The 20,991-nt window shown below is 56.1% G+C and overlaps 1 protein-coding gene across 1 annotated transcript in view; it reads left to right on the plus strand.

Moving 5' to 3' along the window:
• RAB11FIP5 (RAB11 family interacting protein 5) overlaps positions 1–20,991 on the plus strand; it is a 34,912-nt gene that overhangs the window by 7,753 nt on the left and 6,168 nt on the right. Inside the window, 2 exon segments of the mRNA XM_061992491.1 lie at positions 10,174–10,613; positions 14,960–15,605. Of these exon segments, the coding sequence (XP_061848475.1) occupies positions 10,174–10,613; positions 14,960–15,605 (1,086 nt within the window).

Genomic DNA, 20,991 nt, shown 5'->3' on the forward strand with positions numbered 1-20,991 from the left:
TGGGCTCTGCTCTGCTGTCTTGTTACACTGGGTTGAGCTGGATGGCTCCAGTGCAGCAGCAGGAGATGAGATTTGGGGGGGGTGTTCTTCATGGTTTCTAGGGGAATCTGCTCCACTATAGCTCTCCCCAGAGAAGAGCTGCTCCAGGTCAGTGTGGTCCCATATGTCACAACGTGAGGGTCTGCTGGAGACACCCCTTTTTTGTCACTGTCCCTGGAAGGAGAGCATCCCTTGGGATGGAGAGATGTCCATGCTATGGCTGCTGCCATGGCAGAGTTTACACAGGGTTATTTTGCCCATCCACCTTGTGAATCTGCTGGTGGAGGTGTGGAACATGTGCTCCTTGCCTCAGGTTAACCCCACAGGCTCCTGCTGCTCTGGCATCCTCTGGTGTGGGTGGCTGCCTCCACGTAGCTTCACAATTGACAGACAAAAAAGCCCTTTCCACACATGGTCTGTTGAGTGAAAATGGCTTTAAAACCTTTGCCCACCCCTCTTTTCCCAGCCCCAGGGGGTTGTTGGAGCCTGTGCTGTGCAGAGCAGTGGGAATAACTGCCCTGCTGTGTCAGAAGGTTTCTGGGGACATGGGCTTTGGGCTTCCAGCAGCCCAGGCTGGGAAGTTTCTTTTGGGGCTGGAAACTGCCTATTCCCAGAGCAGCATCCTGGGGCATCCCCAGCTCTGGGTGTCTCTACTGAGGTGTGTGGAATTGAGCAACTTGCTCCTGAGTTTTAGATTTGTTCCTTTTTCCCCCCCTTTTTCACCTTGGTGCCTCGTGCCCAAGGGTGGGTTCACAGCATCCCTGAGTGGTGGGGATTGGAAGGGACCTTTAGAGATCATCCAGCTCTTTTTCTTCTTATCTTTGTGCCCTTGGTCTCCTGTGCCTCAGGGGAGCAGATCAGCAGTGGTATCTCCTCACCTGGGGCCTTGTCCTTCCAGCCTCACTGTGCCTGGCCAGCACTGGCCCCGCACTCCAGGTTGTTCAGTGACCACAAATGTCTTTTATTGGCCTGTTGACAGCTCAAAGGCCACAAACCACAGAGGCTGCAGAGTGTAAGCAGATAAATAGAGCTGAGGAGATCAACTTTCTGTCCTGCTGTTACTCTCTCCATTCATAAATGTTTCATGCTCTGTTTTACAGCTCCTTAAATCTTCCCTCCCTTCTGTTCTCTCCCTGCCCATGCTTCATTGGAGAGGGGAAAGCCTCTGATCTTCTGAAATCGATTTGGGATGAGGTTAGCTGACCTTGCTGACATGCCAGCATTCTCCTGGTGGCTCATAGCTCTTCTCCATCCCTGGTTTCTACCCTGCTCCTCCATGCTATCACACACCCAGCCAGCACAGAGGCAGATTTGGGGACAGGAGGTGGCTGGACAGCCATCCCCTATCTCCTGTGGCTACATGGTCAAGAAAACAGCCTGTCCAGGAGCTCCACAGGTCTAGGCCCCAGCACAGAGGCCACCCTCATGCCCTATAGCCAAAGGGATGTGCCAGGTAGGGGAGTCCTGTGGAGTCCTACTCTGGCTGGAATGGAGGATGCTCAGGGCACTGAGGAGCTGCAGGATACATGGCCAGAGCAGCAGCTGCATGGCACAGGCTGGGCATTGCAGTGTGAGTGGTGCATACACACAGTTGTGCACACACAGAGCAGGGCTGGGCTTTTATTCCTGCTTTTCATCATGCCTTACAGGTTTGCAGGCTGTTCCCTGCCAGCAAGACCCACTGGAGTGACAACTTCTCTGTCCCTGGCCTGTGAGTCATGGCATGAGCCACTTTCTGATATGGCAGAACATGGGTGGCTGCTCTGGCTTGGGCTGAGCCTGAGGCAGGAATCTTGTGCCTGGCACATGGTCCCTCATCATCTGCAGTGACACATCACTTGGGGCACCAGTGCTGTGCCCATAGCTCCATCCTCTTGTGCCTCTCATCCCCTTCCTTTCTGACGTTCTCTTGAGCAGCTGAGCTGGTCGTGTCAAAGCTGGAAGCCATCAGAGGAGCAGGGTTGAGCTGAGTGATGTAACAAGCCATGGGGGGGGTTGGTTGGTTCAAGTTTGTTTTTGAGCACTTCTCAGAGGAATGTTTGGAGAGATGAGCTTTTCCCCACCTCAGCTGCTCGAGCCCTTTCTTCCCCATCTGCAGGGGAATCAGCCTGTGTTTATTTCCCATCTGTGCTTTTAGCAGCTTACAGGGATCACCTTGCAACACACACTGTCCAAAACCAACATGAGAACCGACCTACGCTGCAGAAAAGCTTCCCAGCCTCGGTGGGGGAAGCTGTGGCAGAGACATAGAGCCAGACAAAAGACACACAGCTCCACAGGGTTGGGTGGTTTTTCACCCCAAGCTTCGCATCTTGGGTAGGTGAGCTTCCTCCTGGCCCTGTGCACTGGGGGGGTTTCCTCAGGGCAGCTTCGGCTCTTGACTGACCAAAATCCCTCTTTGTTGCCTGTCCAGGGGGGTCATGCCAGGGGAAGGGTGTTGCTTCTGCCAGTGTTTGTGTTTTCCCTGGGTGGCCTTTTCTGTGCTCTGTCACTGTAGGGGCTCAACCAGTCTTTAATTATTGTTGGGCAGAGAGGAGCCTGCTGAGGTTCAACAAGGACAAGGGCAGAGTCCTGCAGCTGGGGGGGAACAACCCCCTGCACCAGCACAGGCTGGGGGTGACCTGCTGGAGAGCAGCTCCAGGAGAGAGACCTGGCAGTGCTGGGGGAGAATCAACTGCCCATGAGCAGCAACGTGGGCTCGTGGGCAAGAAGCCAATGGCAGCCTGGGGGCATTGAGGAGAGTGTGGGCAGCAGGGCCAGGGAGGTTGTGCTGCCCCTCTGCTCTGCCAGAGCTGCTGAGGCCTCATCTGGAGTCCTGTGTCCAGTTCTGGGCTCCCCAGCTCCAGAGGGACAGGGAAGTGCTGGAGAGAGGCCAGTGCAGGGACACCAAGATGCTGAGGGCATGGAACATGTGCCTGAGGAGGAAAGGCTGTGGGCCCTGGGGCTGTTCAGCCTGGAGGAGAGAAGACTGAGGGGCTGCTGATCTCAGCAACACTTACATACAAGTACCTAAAGGGTGGGTGTTGAGGAGGATGAGGAGAGACTTTTTTCTGTTGTCTCAAGTGCCAGGACAAGGAGTAATGGCAAGAAGCTGGAACACAACAAGTTCCACTTAAACCCAAGGAGCAAGTCCTTTGGTGCTGAGGTGAGGGAGCCCTGGCCCAGGCTGCCCAGGGAGGCTGTGGAGGCTCCTTCTCAGGAGGTTTCCAACCCCACCTGGACATGTTCCTGTGCCCCTGAGCCAGGGGAAGCTGCTGGAGCAGGGGCCGGGGCTGCAGCAGCTCTGCAGGGCCCTTCCAACCCCACCATGCTATGGTGAAAGCCTTGGGGCTCCTCTCCTAAGCCAGGCTGACCTTGTTGCAGGGATGAATCAGCAATGAAGGGATATAGGCACTGGCTCTGCCTTGGGCTGTCTCACTGTGTGCTGCATCATAGGTGGCTGAGTTGTGTGGGGCAGGAGCATTTCTGCTCAGTTTGAGGCAAACCTCAACCCCCCTGACAATGCCAAGTGGCTTAGGGAGGCTTTTGGGAAGCACCTGATGGCTGAAGGCCTCTAGAACCTGTCCAGCTGTGCATCCTTCCCCTGTGCATCCATCAACAACACCATGAGTCTCTGAGGGATTGAACCAAGGGTCTGCCCTTGTCCCAACACTGCCTGGTGTTGTATATGTCTGTAGTAATCCCAAAGCACTGAAATGAGCTTGGATCAGGGCTTTGGGATGCTGAGCCACACAGCTGCTGACAGGATGAGGGCTTCAGCTTTGTGCTGAAGGAGTTGCATGATCAGGGGAGGGATGTGGGAGGGACAAGGTTGACTCTGTGTCCTGCCAGTCATCCCAGCAGCTCATGTTCACATCCTGAGAGATGCTGGGGTGGCCCATGCAGGTGAGGGTTTTCACAGAGGAGGAGGAGAAACTACCCAAGCATTTCCCCCCTTCTTGTAGCTCAGACACCCATCACAATGTTTCTGGGAACAGAGACCCCCCGTGCCCCCCAAAACCAGTCCCCTGTGTCCTGATGGAGGAGTGGGACAGTACAAACCAGGTTCAGTGACCCTGAGCAACCCCAGCCTGGCAGCATCCCCTGTGAGGTTGCTTTCCCTCTGTAACAAACAGCTCCTGTGCTCTCGTTTCCGTGCCAGGGTGGATTTTCCCCTTGCTCAGCACCGGCTGTGGGATGCTGCCGGAGGATGAGGGGAAGGCACGTGGCTTTGGGGGGGGCCTGGAGATCCAGCAGCGCTGTGTGTTCTGCTCTCCCCTCCTCCCTTTGCTGCTCCCATTGATCCTGGCAACAGCAAATGTAAAAATAGCTGCTTGGTGCTTTGTGCCTTCCCTCCCAAAGCTGCCTTTTGGCAGCCAGGCCGCCGCTCCCCTTCCCTCTCCGTGCAGGGCAGTGGGAGGAGATGGGAGCCTTGCACAGGGAAGGGTTTCACTGAAGCTGCTGGAGGCTGTTGGGATGTGCTGGGGAAAGGGGGTGACCTACATGAGCACACACTGAGCCCCAGAGCTGTGTGGCTTCCCAGGAGCTGTGCCTCAGAGCTCACAGGGGCCTGCAGCTGCTTCCCCTTTCCAGGGCATCTGCGGGGAGTTTTCTGTTTGAGGTTTCCTCTCCCGTGGCTGGGTGCTGGGTGCTTTGCTGCTTCCTTCCCCTTGCAGACGTCTGCCCCTGCCCTGCCACAGCAGCTGTGGTTACCAGCTCCAGGGCTGAGGCTGGGAGAAGCCCTTTGTGCTGGGCCTGTGGGGTGTAAGAGGGAGGAATTAGCAGAAGGCTCTGCTGGCATCTGGTGGGATCTTGACCAGCTGGAGAGGTGGGCACAGAGGAATCTCATGAGGTTCACCAAGGGCAAGTGTAGAGTCCTGCAGCTGGGGAGGAACAACCCCCTGCAGCAGCACAGGCTGGGAGTGACCTGCTGGAGAGCAGCTCCAGGAGAGGGACCTGGCAGTGCTGGGGGAGAATCAACTGCCCATGAGCAGCAACGTGGGCTCGTGGGCAAGAAGCCAATGGCAGCCTGGGGGCATTGAGGAGAGTGTGGGCAGCAGGGCCAGGGAGGTTGTGCTGCCCCTCTGCTCTGCCAGAGCTGCTGAGGCCTCATCTGGAGTCCTGTGTCCAGTTCTGGGCTCCCCAGCTCCAGAGGGACAGGGAAGTGCTGGAGAGAGGCCAGTGCAGGGACAACAAGATGCTGAGGGGACTGGAGCATCTTCCTGATGAGGAAAGGCTGCAGAACTGAGGTTGTTTAGTCTGGAGAAGAGGAGGCTGCAGGGTGACCTCAGCAACACTTACAAGTACCTAAAGGGTGGGGGTCAGGAGGATGAGGTGATATTTTCTTTTCAGGGACAGCACAAGAGGTAACAGGCACAGGCTGGCACACAGGCAGTGCCCCTGACACAGGAGGAGCAAGTCCTTTGGTGCTGAGGGGAGGGAGCCCTGGCCCAGGCTGCCCAGGGAGGGTGTGGAGGCTCCTTCTCAGGAGGTTTCCAACCCCAGCTGGACACGTTCCTGTGCCCCTGAGCCAGGGGAAGCTGCTTGAGCAGGGGCTGGGGCTGCAGGAGCTCTGCAGGGCCCTTACAGCCCCCACCAGTCTGGGATTCTGTGAGTACAGGGCAGGGGTGTTTTTTCTAGCACAAGCTCATTGTCTGCACCTGCAGCTCCTGTCTGCCTCAAGCTGCCTTCCATGGACCTGTCATGGAGAGGTCTCTGGGTGAGCTGGGCTGGCTGTGTGTGCAGGGCTGAGGTGTCTCAGCACAAGGTGGCTGGTGGCTGACAGGGGCAGTTTCCCACAGAGCAGAGGGTGTTGGTGTGGCACCAGCAGGTTGAGAAGCAGTGGGTTGTATCCTCTGCTCTGTGTTCAGGGGGAGACTCATTGCAGTTGTAGGCAGCAAGGGGAGGAGCACAGACTTGGGCATCAAACACATCTGCTCCTGACCACCACTGGACAAGTCAGCCTGTTTAATGTCTGAACTAGCAAGCCTGTGTCAGGCTGTGCCCTCTGCAAACCAGGCAGGTAGCCAGAGATGGGTGGCTTGTCCTGGGTGTCTTGTGCAGAGGAGCTGGACCCAAGCTGGTGGCACCTTCCTCAAGAAAGGCCTCCAAAACACCTAAGAGAAGCAGGTCATTGCAGTCCCCAGTGCTGGGCCTGCTCCTCTGCACCTTGGTGCCAGCACCTCTCCACATTGTGATTAATGGAACCTGACTAAAGGCAGAGCATCTGCTCTGAGCTGGGAAGCCCATGGCTGCTGGTTCAGACCTGGACAAGGGTTTGTACAGGTAGAAGCTGGTTTGTTTTTCCAGGGATATAATCTAATCCCATGAAAGAGATCATGTTCCCCTCTGAGGCTTGGGCTTGGATGGCCTCAATCCAGACCCTCTCCCTTCCCTCTTTTCCCCTGAAGGCAGCTTGTGGAAGAAATGTGGGAAATGAAAGGCTGTGGGGTGAGGTTAATAGGGAAGAGCTGCTGGGCTGGGACTTGAAACCCACCCCAGTCCTGCTGCATCCCACCCAAGGCACTGGTTGCACCTCCTGTTTCCACTGGAACTGATTCATTAAGAGAAAAAAACCAACCAAGCCAGCATGGAACAACAGAATCCTCCCCAGACACTCATCTTGTGCCGTAAACTTAGAGCTCAGGCTAAAAATAGCTCCATTCCCTGTTGGAGGTGTAGTCCTGAGCGTTCACTGACTCCTGAGGAGGTTTTGGGAATCTAAAATAGCTCCTTAATCCAGCACCAGCCTAATGCCAGGCTCCCAGACCCCCACAGTGGTGGGGTGGGAAGGGCCCTGCAGAGCTGCCCCAGCCCCTGCTCCAGCAGGTTCCCCTGGCTCAGGGGGCACAGGAACGTGCCCAGGTGGGGTTGGATGTCTCCAGAGAAGGAGCCTCAACAAGCTCCCCATCAACAAGCTCAGGGCTTTCCTCATGTTAATCCACCCAGACTTTCTCTCTGTGTTTTGTTTTCCATGGGATGAGGTAAGACATTAAAACTACTTGCAAGGTTGTTTTTGTTTGGGGTTTTCTTTTTTTCCTGTTAAATGATTCAGCCCCCAGATCTCTCCTGTCCCAGCTGGCAGCCTGCTGCTGCCCTTCCCCTCTTGAACTTCTTCCAGGCCTTGCATCAAACTGAACAATGTGCTGAGGCCTCAGCCTGCTCCAAGCAGCCTTTTCCTCACTGCTCCTCGGGGAAGTGTCCCCCTGACTCACCTGCTTCTGCTTCTCCCTGGCAGCAGCTCAGCCTCTCTGGGGCTGCCTGGAAGGGCTTAGTGCTGCTTTGTTTTTCCCCCATGATTTTAGGGTGTTTTTGTCTGGATACTTTCAGGCTTGAAGCCTGAATGCTTTGCAGTGGGATTTGTATTGGAGTGGGCAAAGCAAGGAGCAGGCTGCAGCTCCAGGGCTGTGTCAGTGCTGGGCCCCTCACTCACTGCCACAGGGACACTGAGGGGCTGCAGCGTGGCCAGAGCCGGGCACAGAGCTGGGGAAGGGGCTGGAGCACAAGGGGCTGGGGAGGGGCTGAGGGAATGGGGGTGTTGAGCCTGGAGAAGAGGAGCCTGAGGGGACACAGCAGCACTCTCTGACACTCCCTGACAGGAGGCTGCAGGGAGCTGGGGGTCGGGCTCTGCTCCCAAGTGATAGGACAAGAGGAAACAGCCTCAATTTGCACCAGAGGAGGTTGAGGTTGGAGCTGAGGCAGAGCTGTTTCCCTGAGAGGGGTGTCAGCCCTGTGCCAGGCTGCCCAGGGAGCTGGGGGAGTGCCTAGCCCTGGAGGGATCCCAAAGCCTGGAGCTGAGGTGCTGAGGGCTGTGAGTCAGTGCTGGGCTGGGCAGGGTGAGGGAAGGGCTGGGACTTGATGAGCTTAAAAGTGTTTTCCCTCCATAATGATTCTGTGATTCTCAGTGGTAAGAATAGAAATGGCTTCACTGAGGATTTAACCCCTGTCTGTGCCCAGGAAAGCCCCTGGCACTGTCCCTCCTACATTTCAGTGGCACTGGTATTGCTGGTGAAGGACCTGGCTGCTTCCAGCTGTGCTCTGCTGGCATTTATCAGGATTCCCTGCAGGGAATTAGGGTGTTTGTGCCCCCTTCCCCAACCATGGGCTCAGCTCCTGAGGCTTCCCAGCTCCTCCCTTCATCCAAGATCATTTCCTCAGCAGTAATTGAGAAACTTCTGGAGGGCAGGATACAAGTTTTCCCCTGGCCCTGGTGATCTCAGCTGGTCACACCCAGCTCCATCCCTTCACATTTTCCTTCCCTTTTTCTCTTGTTTCTTTTCAAGTGGATATAAAACACTGCCAGGGCTTTATTTTCTGGGGAAATCATTGGGAAATTGATAACCCAGGCCTAGGATTTTCTTCCACCTGCCATTGCTGCATGTTTGGCCCCTGAAACACGTCACAGACATACAAAGTCTGTCCTGAACCTACTCATTTCCTTGTGCCTGATTAAGGGGGATTTGAATCCTTTGGTCCAGGAGAGATCAGAGCTGTTGGGGCAGTGGCTGTGCTGAGACCCAACATAGTGCTGCAGGCACCCAGAGCCAGGACAGGAGGATGAGGCATCTCGTGGGAGGAGAAGGGAGCAAAGAGCCACGGAGGCAGCAGGAGTTTTGGGGAAGAAATGGTTCCCCTGTGGCCTGTGGTTTGTGTTGCCCCATCTGAACATGATACCATGGTGAAATCAGAATAGTGGGGGCTGGAAGAGCCCTGCAGAGCTGTTGGCAGCCCCAACCCCTGCTCAAGCAGGTTCCCCTGGCTCAGGGGGCACAGGAACGTGTCCAGCTGGGTTTGGAAACCTCCCAAGAAGGAGCCTCCCCACCCTCCCTGGGCAGCCTGGGCCAGGGCTCCCTCCCCTCAGCACCAAAGGACTTGCTCCTCCTGTGCCAGGGGCACTGCCTGTGTGCCAGCCTATGTCCATTATATTCCTCACAGCCCAACTCTCAGCCTGTCCAGCTCAGCCAGTGCTCCCAGTTTGGTGCCAGCAGGGAACTTGCTGAGGGTCCCTCTGTGCCCTCACCCAGGTGGTTGATGAAGATGTTGACCAAGACTGGCCCCAGAACCCATCCCTGTGGAACTCCACTGGCCACAGGCCTCCAACTCGACTCTGTGCCATTGCTCAGCACCCTCTGGGCTCTGTCATTCAGCCAGCTCTCCATCCAAATGAAATGGAGAACTAGAAGGTGTCTCTGGGCATCTCTTGCTTTGGTGTCCTCTCACCCACTGTTGACTCCAGCTGGCAGGAGGCCAGAGCCCTGTCCCATCCCATACCAGGGCTTGCTCTGTGCCCTCCCAGTGCACATCCTATTCCCTGGGGAAGAATTGGACCCAAAGTGGAGGTTGGGAGGTTTTTCTGCTTGTGCAGTGAATGTTTGGGAGGCTTTTTCCTTTTCCTTCCATCTGTGCTTCAAAGCTACAGGGCAGAAGCTGTGATGTGGGTCTCCTCTGGGGCAGGGCAGTGGGAGCATCCCCCAGTGATGGACTTGACTTCACTTGAAGCTGACGCCAATATTTCCCCCAAATCCAGTGATCTGCCTTGGGTAGGTGCTGCATGGCAGCTCCTCCTCCCCATAAAGAACTCCTGGGGTGCAGCATCCTCTCCATGCCTGATGCAAGGGCCCTTCTAGGCAAACGTCCCCATCCTTCTGTAGGCAGAGGGACAGAAGGTCTGGCACAAAGTGATTCTAATGAAGGTGGTTGAATGCCTTTGCCCATTACAGTGCTGTCTGTGACTTGAAAGGGTTTGTTCTGAGTCAGTGACTCTTAAATATTTAAAACATGAGCACAAAGCATCATCTTTTTTTAATGCACAGGCTCACAGCAGCCTATCAGCTGACTGCACAAAAAATTGGCCACCAGGACCTGTCCCCCCTCAGGCTTCTCTTCCCCAGGCTGAACAGCCCCAGGGCTGCAGCCTTTCCTCCTCACACACGTGTTCCATCCCCTCAGCATCTTGGTGTCCCTGCACTTGGTGACCTCTCTCCAGCACTTTCCTGTCCCTCTGGAGCTGGGTTGTGTCTCTGCCTCGGGTCTTAGGTGATTTCTGGGGTGCTTGTGTGAGCTCCCACCCAGCAGCACCCTCCCTGAGGTCTCCCTGCCTTGTGGCTCTTGGAAATGACAGACAGGCCTTTTGTTTCCTTTCCTGTGTGGTTCCAGGTGGTACAAGCTCCACTCCAAGGCTGGGAAGAAGGAGAAGGAGCGTGGTGAGATCCTGGTGAGCATCCAGTTCACACGCAACAACCTCACAGCCAGCATGTTCGACCTGTCCATGAAGGACAAGCCACGGTCACCCTTCGGGAAGCTGAAGGACAAGGTGAAAGGCAAAAAGAAATACGACCTGGAGTCAGCCTCTGCCATCATCCCCAGCAGCATGGGTGCCCTGGACATGGAGGATGACTATGACACTGGGGGCAAGAAGTCCAAAGTCAAAGGCTTCTTTCTGAAGAACAAGCTGCGCAAGTCGTCCCTGACACAGTCCAACACGTCCCTGGGATCCGACAGCACCATCTCCTCTGCCAGCCTGGGCCTGGCTGCCAACGTCCCTGAGCTGCCCAAATCCCCCAGCAGACACAGCAGTCTGTCCATGGAGCGCTCTGGTAAGAGGATAATGCTTTTCATTCCCTGCCTGCTTTTTTTCCCTCATTCTTTTCTGTTGAAGCTTTCCTGTAATTCTCTAATTACAGAATCCCACAGTGCTGGGGGCTGGCAGGGCCCTGCAGAGCTGCTGCAGCCCCAGCCCCTGCTCCAGCAGCTTCCCCTGGCTCAGGGGGCACAGGAACGTGTCCAGCTGGGGTTGGAAACCTCCTGAGAAGGAGCCTCCACACCCTCCCTGGGCAGCCTGGGCCAGGGCTCCCTCCCCTCAGCACCAAAGGACTTTCTCCTGCGCCAGGGGCACTGCCTGTGATCCAGTCTGTGCCCATTATCTCTTGTCCTGGCACTTGAGACAACAGAAAAAAGTGCTGCCCCATCTTCTTGACATCCACCTTTTAAATAGATTTAAGTGTTGATCAGGTCTCCCCTCAGTCTCCTCATCTCCAGGCTGAACAGCCCCAGGGCCCCCAGCTTTCCCTCATAAGGAAGATGCTCCATCCCCTCAGCATCTTAGTGTCCCTGCACTGGCCTCTCTCCAGCACTTCCCTGTCCCTCTGGAGCTGGGGAGCCCAGAACTGGACACAGGACTCCAGATGAGGCCTCAGCAGCTCTGGCAGAGCAGAGGGGCAGCACAACCTCCCTGGCCCTGCTGCCCACACTCTCCTCAATGCCCCCAGGCTGCCATTGGCTTCTTGCCCACGAGCCCACGTTGCTGCTCATGGGCAGTTGATTCTCCCCCAGCACTGCCAGGTCCCTCTCCTGGAGCTGCTCTCCAGCAGGTCACCCCCAGCCTGTGCTGCTGCAGGGGGTTGTTCCTCCCCAGCTGCAGGACTCTGCCCTTGTCCTTGGTGAACCTCAGCACGTTCTCAGCCTGCCCAACTCTCAGCCTGCCCAGCTCTCACTGACTGGCAGCACATTATTGCTTACCTAAGAAGCAGCATCCTCCCAGCCCCTCTGAGACCTTCTGCCTGCTGGCAGTGATGTGCTCAGCAGAATGTTGTGCCTGTACATGGACACCCTGACTTAACACTGACTGTGTGTGCTCCCTGCACTGCACCAGCAGCTCTTTAGGACCACTTCTTCCATGCCCCTATAAAGCAGGTCTCTGCTCAGTGGCTGGTAGCAGCGAGCCCCTGGCAGAGGGTTGGGTGAGCAGGGCACTGGAACGCCTGGGGCTTGGAGGCAAAGCTGCAGCAGTGACCAGTTCCTGGTGATTAAAGCAATCTGAGCTCTTGGCACCCAGAGAGTGGTGATTTATAAACAAAACAGGCCCTTGTGGGGACTTAATTCTTGCTGTCCCTGGCAAACAAAATATAGAATTAAATGGTTTAATTGGCTGGAGGCAGCAAATTGGAATCTTGGGTGGGAGTCCCTTGGTCTGTGTGGGAGAGGATTTTGCTGGGTGTTGCTGGGTGCCTCTGCTCACAGCCTCCAGGGAAAAGGGCTCTGTTTGTCCTTGGATTCAGACTTTCCATCCCAAAGCTATCAGGGAGCAGCTATTTCCTCTCCACCCTGCTACAAGGTCTCTTCCATCTGAGAGATGCCACAGCCAAGAGCCTGCAGGCCCAGAGCTGCTCTGCTGCTCATGGGGACTAATTTAACAGGAGAAGGCACTGGCCACAAGCCCCTCCATGGCCTGAGGGTGGTCCACAGGGGTTGGTGGGGGAGATGGGAGTGAGGCTGTGTGCAGGGGAAGGTGTGTTACCTGTGTGCTCTCACCACAGCAAGGAGGGGATGTGATGGGTGCAGCCAGCAAGGGGAAAAGTGCCTGGCATGGGGATGAGCTCAGGAAGGACCAACATAGCCCCCTGCAGCAGCACAGGCTGGGGGTGAGCTGCTGGAGAGCAGCTCCAGGAGAGGGACCTGGCAGTGCTGGGGGAGAATCAACTGCCCATGAGCAGCAACGTGGGCTCGTGGGCAAGAAGCCAATGGCAGCCTGGGGGCATTGAGGAGAGTGTGGGCAGCAGGGCCAGGGAGGTTGTGCTGCCCCTCTGCTCTGCCACAGCTGCTGAGGCCTCAGCTGGAGTCCTGTGTCCAGTTCTGGGCTCCCCAGCTCCAGAGGGACAGGTGCAGAGAGCCCAGTGCAGGGACACCAAGATGCTGAGGGGATGGAGTATCTTCCTGATGAGGAAAGGCTGTGGGACCTGGGACATCATCAAGAAAAGCTTTTAGCACCCAGAGGAAAGGTTCTGTACCCTGAGTGGCTTTTTCGCTGACAGAGAGTGGGAAGGAGGGCGTCCTGTGTGGATTTTGCTGCAGGCAGCTTTAGCCTTGAGGCACAGCTCTCTCTCCCCTTGAGGCACCCAGATAAACAGCCCTGAGAAAGAAGTGAACGTCCCCAAGAAAGAAGTGCTAAGATGGAGAACTGAGGCACAAGAATAGTGTTTGAGCACAACAAATAAGCAGCAAGAGCAGCGTGTGAACAGTGTAGCTCAGCCAATCACTCTGTTAGTCTAGGTGTGTGCTTTGAGACTTCTACCCAATTAACTGAGAATAAACTGTGCATGATTGGGGAATAAGGGTATATTAAGGGGAAGCTTTGTCAATGAAGTGGTGGCTGCTGACCTGCTGCAGATCTGCACCCAGTGCTGGACCCGTCTGTACGAGTGGTTCTTGGCCGCTGGGACAGGTACGTGCTGCTGCCCTGGAGCTGCCTGGGAGAGGCTGCTGAGCTGCTGAGGGAGTGAGTGGAGGCAGCAGCCTGGGCACAGGCTCACATCCTGGGATCATAGAATAAGAGAATGGTGGGGTTGGAAGGGCCCTGCAGAGCTGCTCCAGCCCCAGCCCCCGCTAAAGCAGCTTCCCCTGGCTCAGGGGCACAGGAACGTGTCCAGGGGGGGTTGGAAACCTCCTGAGCAGGAGCCTCCACACCCTCCCTGGGCAGCCTGGGCCAGGGCTCCCTCACCTCAGCACCAAAGGAGTTCTTCCTCCTGTGCCAAGGGCACTGCCTGTGTTCCAGTTTGTGCCCATTACTCTTTGTCCTGTTACTGGCCACCACAGAACAAACACTGGCCCCATCCCCTCCACACCCACCCTTTAGGGATTTATCAGCATTGATCAGGTCCCCCTGAGCTCAGTCTCCTCTTCTCCAGGCTGAGCAGCCCCAGTTCCCACAGCCTTTCCTCCTCACACAAATGTTCCATTCCCTGATCATCTTGGTGTCCCTGCACTGGCCTCTCTCCAGCACTTCCCTGTCCCTCTGGAGCTGGGGAGCCCAGAACTGGACACAGGACTCCAGATGAGGCCTCAGCAGCTCTGGCAGAGCAGAGGGGCAGCACAACCTCCCTGGCCCTGCTGCCCACACTCTCCTCAATGCCCCCAGGCTGCCGTTGGCTTCTTGCCCACGAGCCCACGTTGCTGCTCATGGGCAGTTGATTCTCCCCCAGCACTGCCAGGTCCCTCTCCTGGAGCTGCTCTCCAGCAGGTCACCCCCAGCCTGTGCTGCTGCAGGGGGTTGTTCCTCCCCAGCTGCAGGACTCTGCACTGGTCCTTGCTGAGCCTCATGAGGCTCCTCTCTGCCCAGCTCTCAAGCTGATCCAGGTCTCAGTGCATGGCGTGAGAGTTGGGCAGAGAGGAACCTCTTGAGCTTCCACATGCTGGTGACAGAGACAGCATCCCCAGTGAGGAGAGGAGAGCAGCTGTGTGTCAGCTGAAATCCAGCCAGTCCTTCCCTCCATGTAACCCCAACAATCTGCTGAGCATGAGCAATAGCTACAGGGTCAGGCAGTGGGAGTGAGAAGATTTGTGTCATGTAGAGCAGCAGCCTGTCCTGTTCTGTCAGAGCAGAGCTCACAGCTCCTCTACTGTTATGTGTGACACAAACTCCTAAATCACATGGAAGCATAAACCCTCTGAGGCCTTCTGGATGATTTATTGCATTATTGATGGTGGATCCTCTCAGACAAGGAGTTTGGCATCTTACAGAGGCTCCTGTCGAGGGGTGATGTGCCTGGGGGTGTGTGGTACAGCCTGTGTAGCCACATACTTGTGAGCTCTGCTTTGCATTTCAAGTCAGTTGATTATAATCCAGTAGAGCCTGGGAAGGTGTGAGGCAGGACTGTGGAATCATGTTGGTTGGAAAAGCCCTTGAAGCTGCTGCAGTCCCAGCCCTGCCCTCACCCTGCCCAGCCCAGCACTGACCCACAGCACCTCAGCCCCACGGCTTTGGGATCCCTCCAGGGCTGGGCACTCCCCCAGCTCCCTGGGCAGCCTGGCACAGGGCTGACACCCCTGTGAGGGGAAAAAGCCCAGCCTCAGCTGCAATCTAAAGGCTTTCACCATCCCTGTGTGACTGTTTGCAGGCAGGAGCTAACCACACTTGTCCTCCCTGTGTTTGCTTTCCCCCCCTCAGTGAAAGACTTCCTCCCCTCTCCGAAGCTGACCCACAAGAGAGCGTTCAGTGACGACATCTCCCAGGTCAGCCCCGTGCTGGAGCCCAAAGCACCTCAGGACCTGGAGCCAAAGAGCGACCCGGTGTGCCGTTCCTCCCTCTGCATCAACGGCAGCCACGTCTACAGGCAGGAGCCTGCGGCCAGGAGCCCGCTGCCCCCTGCGGCCCGGCGCCAGCACGACGCCTTCGCCTTCCCCCCCATCCAACCCCACTGCCACGACGGGCCTCAGCAACGAGAGGAGCCCAGGTTCATCCCCTCCCCTCCCAGCTTAGCCCTGCAGGAGGAGCTCAAGGTGTCCACCAAAGCCGTCACTCTGAGTAACCACCTGGGCAGAGCCAGGATGGAGGAGAACGGTCGCCTGGAGAGCAAAGCCGGCCAGGCCTCGGCGGCCTCCGTGGAAACGGGGAAGGACAAGCAGGCTGAGGAAAGCAGGAGGGAAGAGAAGAAAGCCAAGGGTGGGCTGTTCCAGCACGGGGGCAACACGGGGAGCAAAGGGCAGGGGGAGAAAGCGGGACCCTCCCCCGGCCCATCGGCGGCAGACGAGAGGAGTAAAGGCAGCGGCTGGTTTGGTTCAAAGGAGCCCAAAGAGTCCCCTCAGAAACCCAGGTCAGTGAAATATGGGGCACTGAAAGTCTGGGCTGTTGCTGAGCTGCCCCCAGCCTCCCCTCCTCGAGGGCTGTGCTGTCCAGCAGCAGCCCAGGACCTGTTCCCGTTGTGCAGATGGTGTGGGAAGCGCGGCCTCAGCCTTAAAGGCCTCAGAGGGAGGGGGATTTTTCCTGGATCCCCTCCTGCTTTCTGCCACAAAACAACTCCCTTTGCCCCTCCCTGGGCTGTGTTTGGTGGTTGGGGAAGGGAGGGATCCCTTTTGTGGAGAGGGAGATGTTTCCCTCTGCAGAGCTGAGGTTACGCTGGCCATGCCAAGTGTTTCTGTGGCCTCAAAGGAAAGGATCTTTACCCTTTAACGAGCTACAGAAGCCTCCCTGGCAGGCAGAGGAGGATGTGGGACACATTGACATGGATTCAGAGTTGTTTATTAACCTCCCACCCCTTCTGTGCTGCTGGTGTGGCCTGAGAGTGCAGTACTTTGGTCACTGGGGATGATGTTTCTGAAGTAGCTAATCCCAGCCGTGCTCTTTCCTCTTCCCATCCCACCCCAGCCCTTCCCTTCTCTTCTCCCCTTACTGTGAATCTCTAACTGTTCTTGCTTTGTGTGACAATGTGTCCCTCCAAACCCTCAGCACTGCATCTGTGGCACACAAACACGTTTCTCCTGTTCCAGTGTGTCACCTGCATCCATCCCTGGAGCCCCTGGCAGCTGAGCTGGGGCTGCAGACAGGGACCCAGAGCCCAGGGTGGGGTTGCCACTGCTCTGTGAGAGGGAGAAAAGGAGGTTAAGAGCAGGCAGAGGAAATAACTAACAGCTGAGAGCTGCTTGGATCTACAGGGTTGATCTATTACAGGGGTTTTCTAATCTGGGCTGACTTTAACCTAATTTTTTAAGCAGAAGGGTTTTAATTCAGTCTGAGCCTGCTTTAATGAGGAGGGCACCCATGGTTTATTCAACCTAACCAGCTTCTCACATGGGTTAAACTGCCTTGAAAGTGCTGCTCAAACATCAGCAAGGGGGTGAGCACATTGCTCAGGGGGGCTTCAGAACAAGGGCAGCCCCAGAACTCCTCCCCACCCCACAGCATGATGTCGTCATAGTGGGCTTTAAGGCCAAGAGGAGGTAAGAAGGTACTGTCACCCTCCTTCTGAGAACCAAAGGCCCCTGTGCTCATGCTGAGCTGCACATGCAGTCCCTTGAGGGTCTGTGGGGATGGGAGAGGAGCCACATGGGCAAGCTCAGTGCTGCCCACAGAGCTGGGAACGCTGAGACAGACAGGGAGCTGCTCCCCTGAAACCCCCATATCACAGGATGGAGCTGTCTCACAGAATCCCAGAGTGCTGAGGGCTGGAAGGGCCCTGCAGAGCTGCTGCAGCCCCTGCTCCAGCAGGTTCCCCTTGTTCAGGGGGCACAGGAACGTGTCCAGGTGGGTTTGGGAACCTCCTGAGAAGGAGCCTCCACACCCTCCCTGGGCAGCCTGGGCCAGGGCTCCCTCCCCTCAGCACCAAAGGAGCTTCTCCTCCTGTGCCAGGGGCACTGCCTGTGTGCCAGCCTGTGCCCATTACCCCTCATCCTGGCACTGGCCCCCACACACCAAACACTGGCCCCAGCCTCCTGACACCCACCTTTCAAATACTTTTAAGTATTAATGAGATCCCCCCTCAGTCTCCTCCAGGCTGAACAGCCCCAGGTCCTGCAGCCTTTCCTCAGCAGGAAGATGCTCCAGTCCCCTCAGCATCTTGGTGTCCCTGCACTGGCCTCTCTCCAGCACTTCCCTGTCCCTCTGGAGCTGGGGAGCCCAGAACTGGACACAGGACTCCAGATGAGGCCTCAGCAGCTCTGGCAGAGCAGAGGGGCAGCACAACCTCCCTGGCCCTGCTGCCCACACTCTCCTCAATGCCCCCAGGCCGCCATTGGCTTCTTGCCCACGAGCCCACGTTGCTGCTCATGGGCAGTTGATTCTCCCCCAGCACTGCCAGGTCCCTCTCCTGGAGCTGCTCTCCAGCAGCTCACCCCCAGCCTGTGCTGCTGCAGGGGGTTGTTCCTCCCCAGCTGCAGGACTCTGCCCTTGTCCTTGGTGAACCTCAGCAGGTTCCTCTGTGCCCAACTCTGCAGCCGCTCGAGATCCCGCTGAATGGCAGCTCAGCCTCTGGGGAATCAGCCAGTGCTCCCAGTCTGGTGCCAGCAGGGAACTTGCTGAGGGTCCCTCTGTGCCCTCACCCAGGTGGTTGATGTTGAATCAGACTGGCCCCAGGCCCCTGTGGAACCCCACTGGCCACAGACCTCCAACTAGACTCAGGCTCCTCAAAGCCCTTTGTTGAGGGCTGGCTCATGGGGGCTGTGGGTCAGGGCAGCACCAGGTGGGACATGGGCTCTGTCTTGGGGCTGCTCCTGCCTACAGGTTTGTCCTTCTCAGGAGACTTCAAAGCCCAGGAGTTACTTGGTGTCATGGCCCAGTGTAGGGTTTGTTCCTGGGTGGGACTGGAGGCCCTTGGCCTGAGGGCTGGGATGTCAGTCCTGGGAGCTCAGCTGTGCCCTCAGACACTACTGGGTTCTTACAACCCTCTGCTTGGTTTTAAATGACACCTGCTGGAGCCCTTGCCAACATTACTCCTTTCCCAGAAGGTTTTCACTCTGTGGGGTGTTTTAATTCAGTGCTCACAGTGAATTTGAAGCTCAAGCTGGAGCTGAGCTTGGCTTGGAGTCAGTGCAGGACCTCAGGCACAGGAGCCTGCCTGCTGAGGAGAGTCTTGGATGAGCTGAGCGACAGCAGCTCCTCCAGCTGGGCTTGTCTCTCCCAAAAATAGGCTTCACTTTGAAGCAGCACACTGTGGAGGGAACAAATTCACAGAGGCCCCTTTTGGGGGGCGTTTATAAACATCCAAATGGGCTCCAATTGCAGTTTGCAGTGTGTCAATGGGAAGTAATGAGCTGAAAGTGTAGTGAGGGAGCCTGAAGGTAGAAGAGAGTAGGGAGAAGGCTCTGATAGGGGATGGTGAGGTGCTGGAGCTGCCTGGCTGGGAGGGGGAAGCCCAGTGTCTGGGGCTTTGGAGAGGGGTGGATGAGCCTCTTTGGGGGATGTCACAAGAAGGATTTGTCCTGCCATATGGCCCAGGCTGGGCAGTGGGAGATGGTCACTGAGCCTCATTTGATACAAAAGCAGCCTTTCCATCATCACAGGGAGATGGACTGACTGCAGTGTGGCTTTCCTGCTGCTCCCTTTCTTTCTGACCATTGCTCACAGTGTCATTAATGGTACAGAGCTGTGACTCCGTTTTATTCTCCTTCCTTACCTTGTGGACTAATGCCACTCATTCAAGTCAAAGCTGTCAAAGAGCTCACTGGCTCTTGCTGGTGTCAGATTGAAGGTATGATGTGGTGCACTGTGCCAGTCAGAGGTGTGTGGTCTCTCAGGAGAGGGGCTGAAAAGCTCCCAGTGCTCACCTGTGGCTGTTTAGGGATGTCCATCTGCAGCTGGAGGAGGGTGTTTGCTCCCAGCATGACTCTAGAGCTGAAGGTGGGTTGTAGAGAGACCCAGCCTCTGCATCAAGCAGTTTTAAGTCTATCTACAGAGGGGATTTATTTCCCCTTTCCTGTTCTCTTGATTCTGGAAGCTTCAGCCTTGTGGCACCTCTCAGCTGAGCAAGCAGCATCTCACTTTTCTGCCCACCATGTCAAGTTGCACCTGGAGCTGAAGCTGAGAGCATCCAAAGCAGTCACCTGTACAAGACCAAACACTTCAACCTGTCCTCAGTGAAAAAGTCTCTAATTAGAAAGATGCTTCCCAGTGAAGGTTTAAAGGAGGCTGCAGCTGAGACAGGTTTGGCACAGCCCATCTGCAGCCACTTGCTCCTGCTAAACCACTCCCTTTCTAAAACAAGGAACCTGCTGACTTGGGGCTGGTTTTAACTTCAGCTTATAAAGAGGGTTTTGTCCTCTTCTGTTAGGAGCTGGTTTTGCTGAGCCATCAGGAAACAACCACAAGTTGGTGCTGCACAAGGAGAGGGTGTATGTTTCTGCCTTCAGCCCTTATATTTGCTGGCTCCTGACAGGTTCCAAAGGTGCTTTTCAAGCCTGGCTTTGCTAATCCCTGCCAGCTACCAGGTTTTGGTGCTGCCTTGAGTGGAAGCAGGAGGAAGATGCTGTTTGCTCCTTGGAGACCTGAATAAAAGACTTATTTTGGGGTGTGTTGCTTTTTAAGGTGGTGTGATCAAGGGTTGTATGTAAGGAAGAAGCTCAGCAGGTTTATTTGAGGCAAGGCCTGAGGCTAAAACAATTGGTTTGAGTGTTTTCAGGGTTTCCTCCAGTGTTATCAGAGTTGCACAGCTCCTGCTTCCTGCAGTGTGAACTGGGGTGATAAAATGAGGCTGCATCTCATGCTTGGCACTAGGAAAAAAGAAGAATTATGCTTTCTCTTGTCCAAGTCATTGCATAAGTGCACTTGGGAGGTTAAAACTCCTTCCCTGTGTCGTTGCTTTAAGTGGGAAAGATGGGAAATCACTCCCCAGCTTGGCTGTGGCTCCACTCCCCATCGTCCCTGCCCATTTGTCCAGCAGTGGGGCCAAATATTGCCTTGAGTTCCCCGCTCTTAATCACAGAACTCCTCAAAAGTGCATCTCCTAAATGCTGGCAGTGGAGGGAGGTTGGGAAGGATGGGAGCAGGGACTGGCAGTGGGGAGGAGCAGGGGAGCTTTGTGAGTGGGCTGTGACACTGATAGACGTGACAGAGCCTCCAAAACACACATAGGGGGACTTTGAGAGCAGAGCCTGGGGAGGCTGATGAGGTTGGATGAAGAGGAGCTCTGTGTTGTGGGAGCTGTTAGGGTCACACCCCCTCTGCTTATGTCCACAGGAGCTGCATCAAGTCACAGGGTAAATGATCAGGGGTGAGCTGGATGTTTTCCCTTTGCAGGGGAGCCTGCACAATGCTGCTTAAAATGCCTCTGCCTTCCTTTTTCCTGCTGAGCCCTTGTTTCCCAGGGGTGGACATGAAGCAGGAAGGTGAATTGGATCCTGAGCTGGCACCAGCTCAGCCCTGGTGAGACAAATGTGGTTTGTGGCTGTCCAGGTAGAGCACAGCCCTGCTGCCATCCCTGCCAGCAGGCACTGGGGTTAGCTCTGCACCCACCTGGGCTCCTGCTGCCCAAATCCTCTCCCTGCCACTTGTTTATATTCCTGGGCTTTTGGGGCAAATCTCTAGAGAGCAGGATTTGGCTGTTTAAGTGGGGATGCTGGGCAGGTGAGGACCAAGGGGAATGCAAAGTGGTTCTTGCACAGATGGCCAAACCCCTGATCCCTCCCAGGTGTGGAGCTGCTGCTGGGGCCTCCAGCACCCTGGTCCTGCTGGTTTTGCACCCTCTCCAGCTCACTGTGTGCAGCCAGAGT

This window comes from Colius striatus, chromosome 3 (genome assembly GCF_028858725.1).
Source record: "Colius striatus isolate bColStr4 chromosome 3, bColStr4.1.hap1, whole genome shotgun sequence".
Classification (NCBI taxonomy): domain Eukaryota; kingdom Metazoa; phylum Chordata; class Aves; order Coliiformes; family Coliidae; genus Colius; species Colius striatus.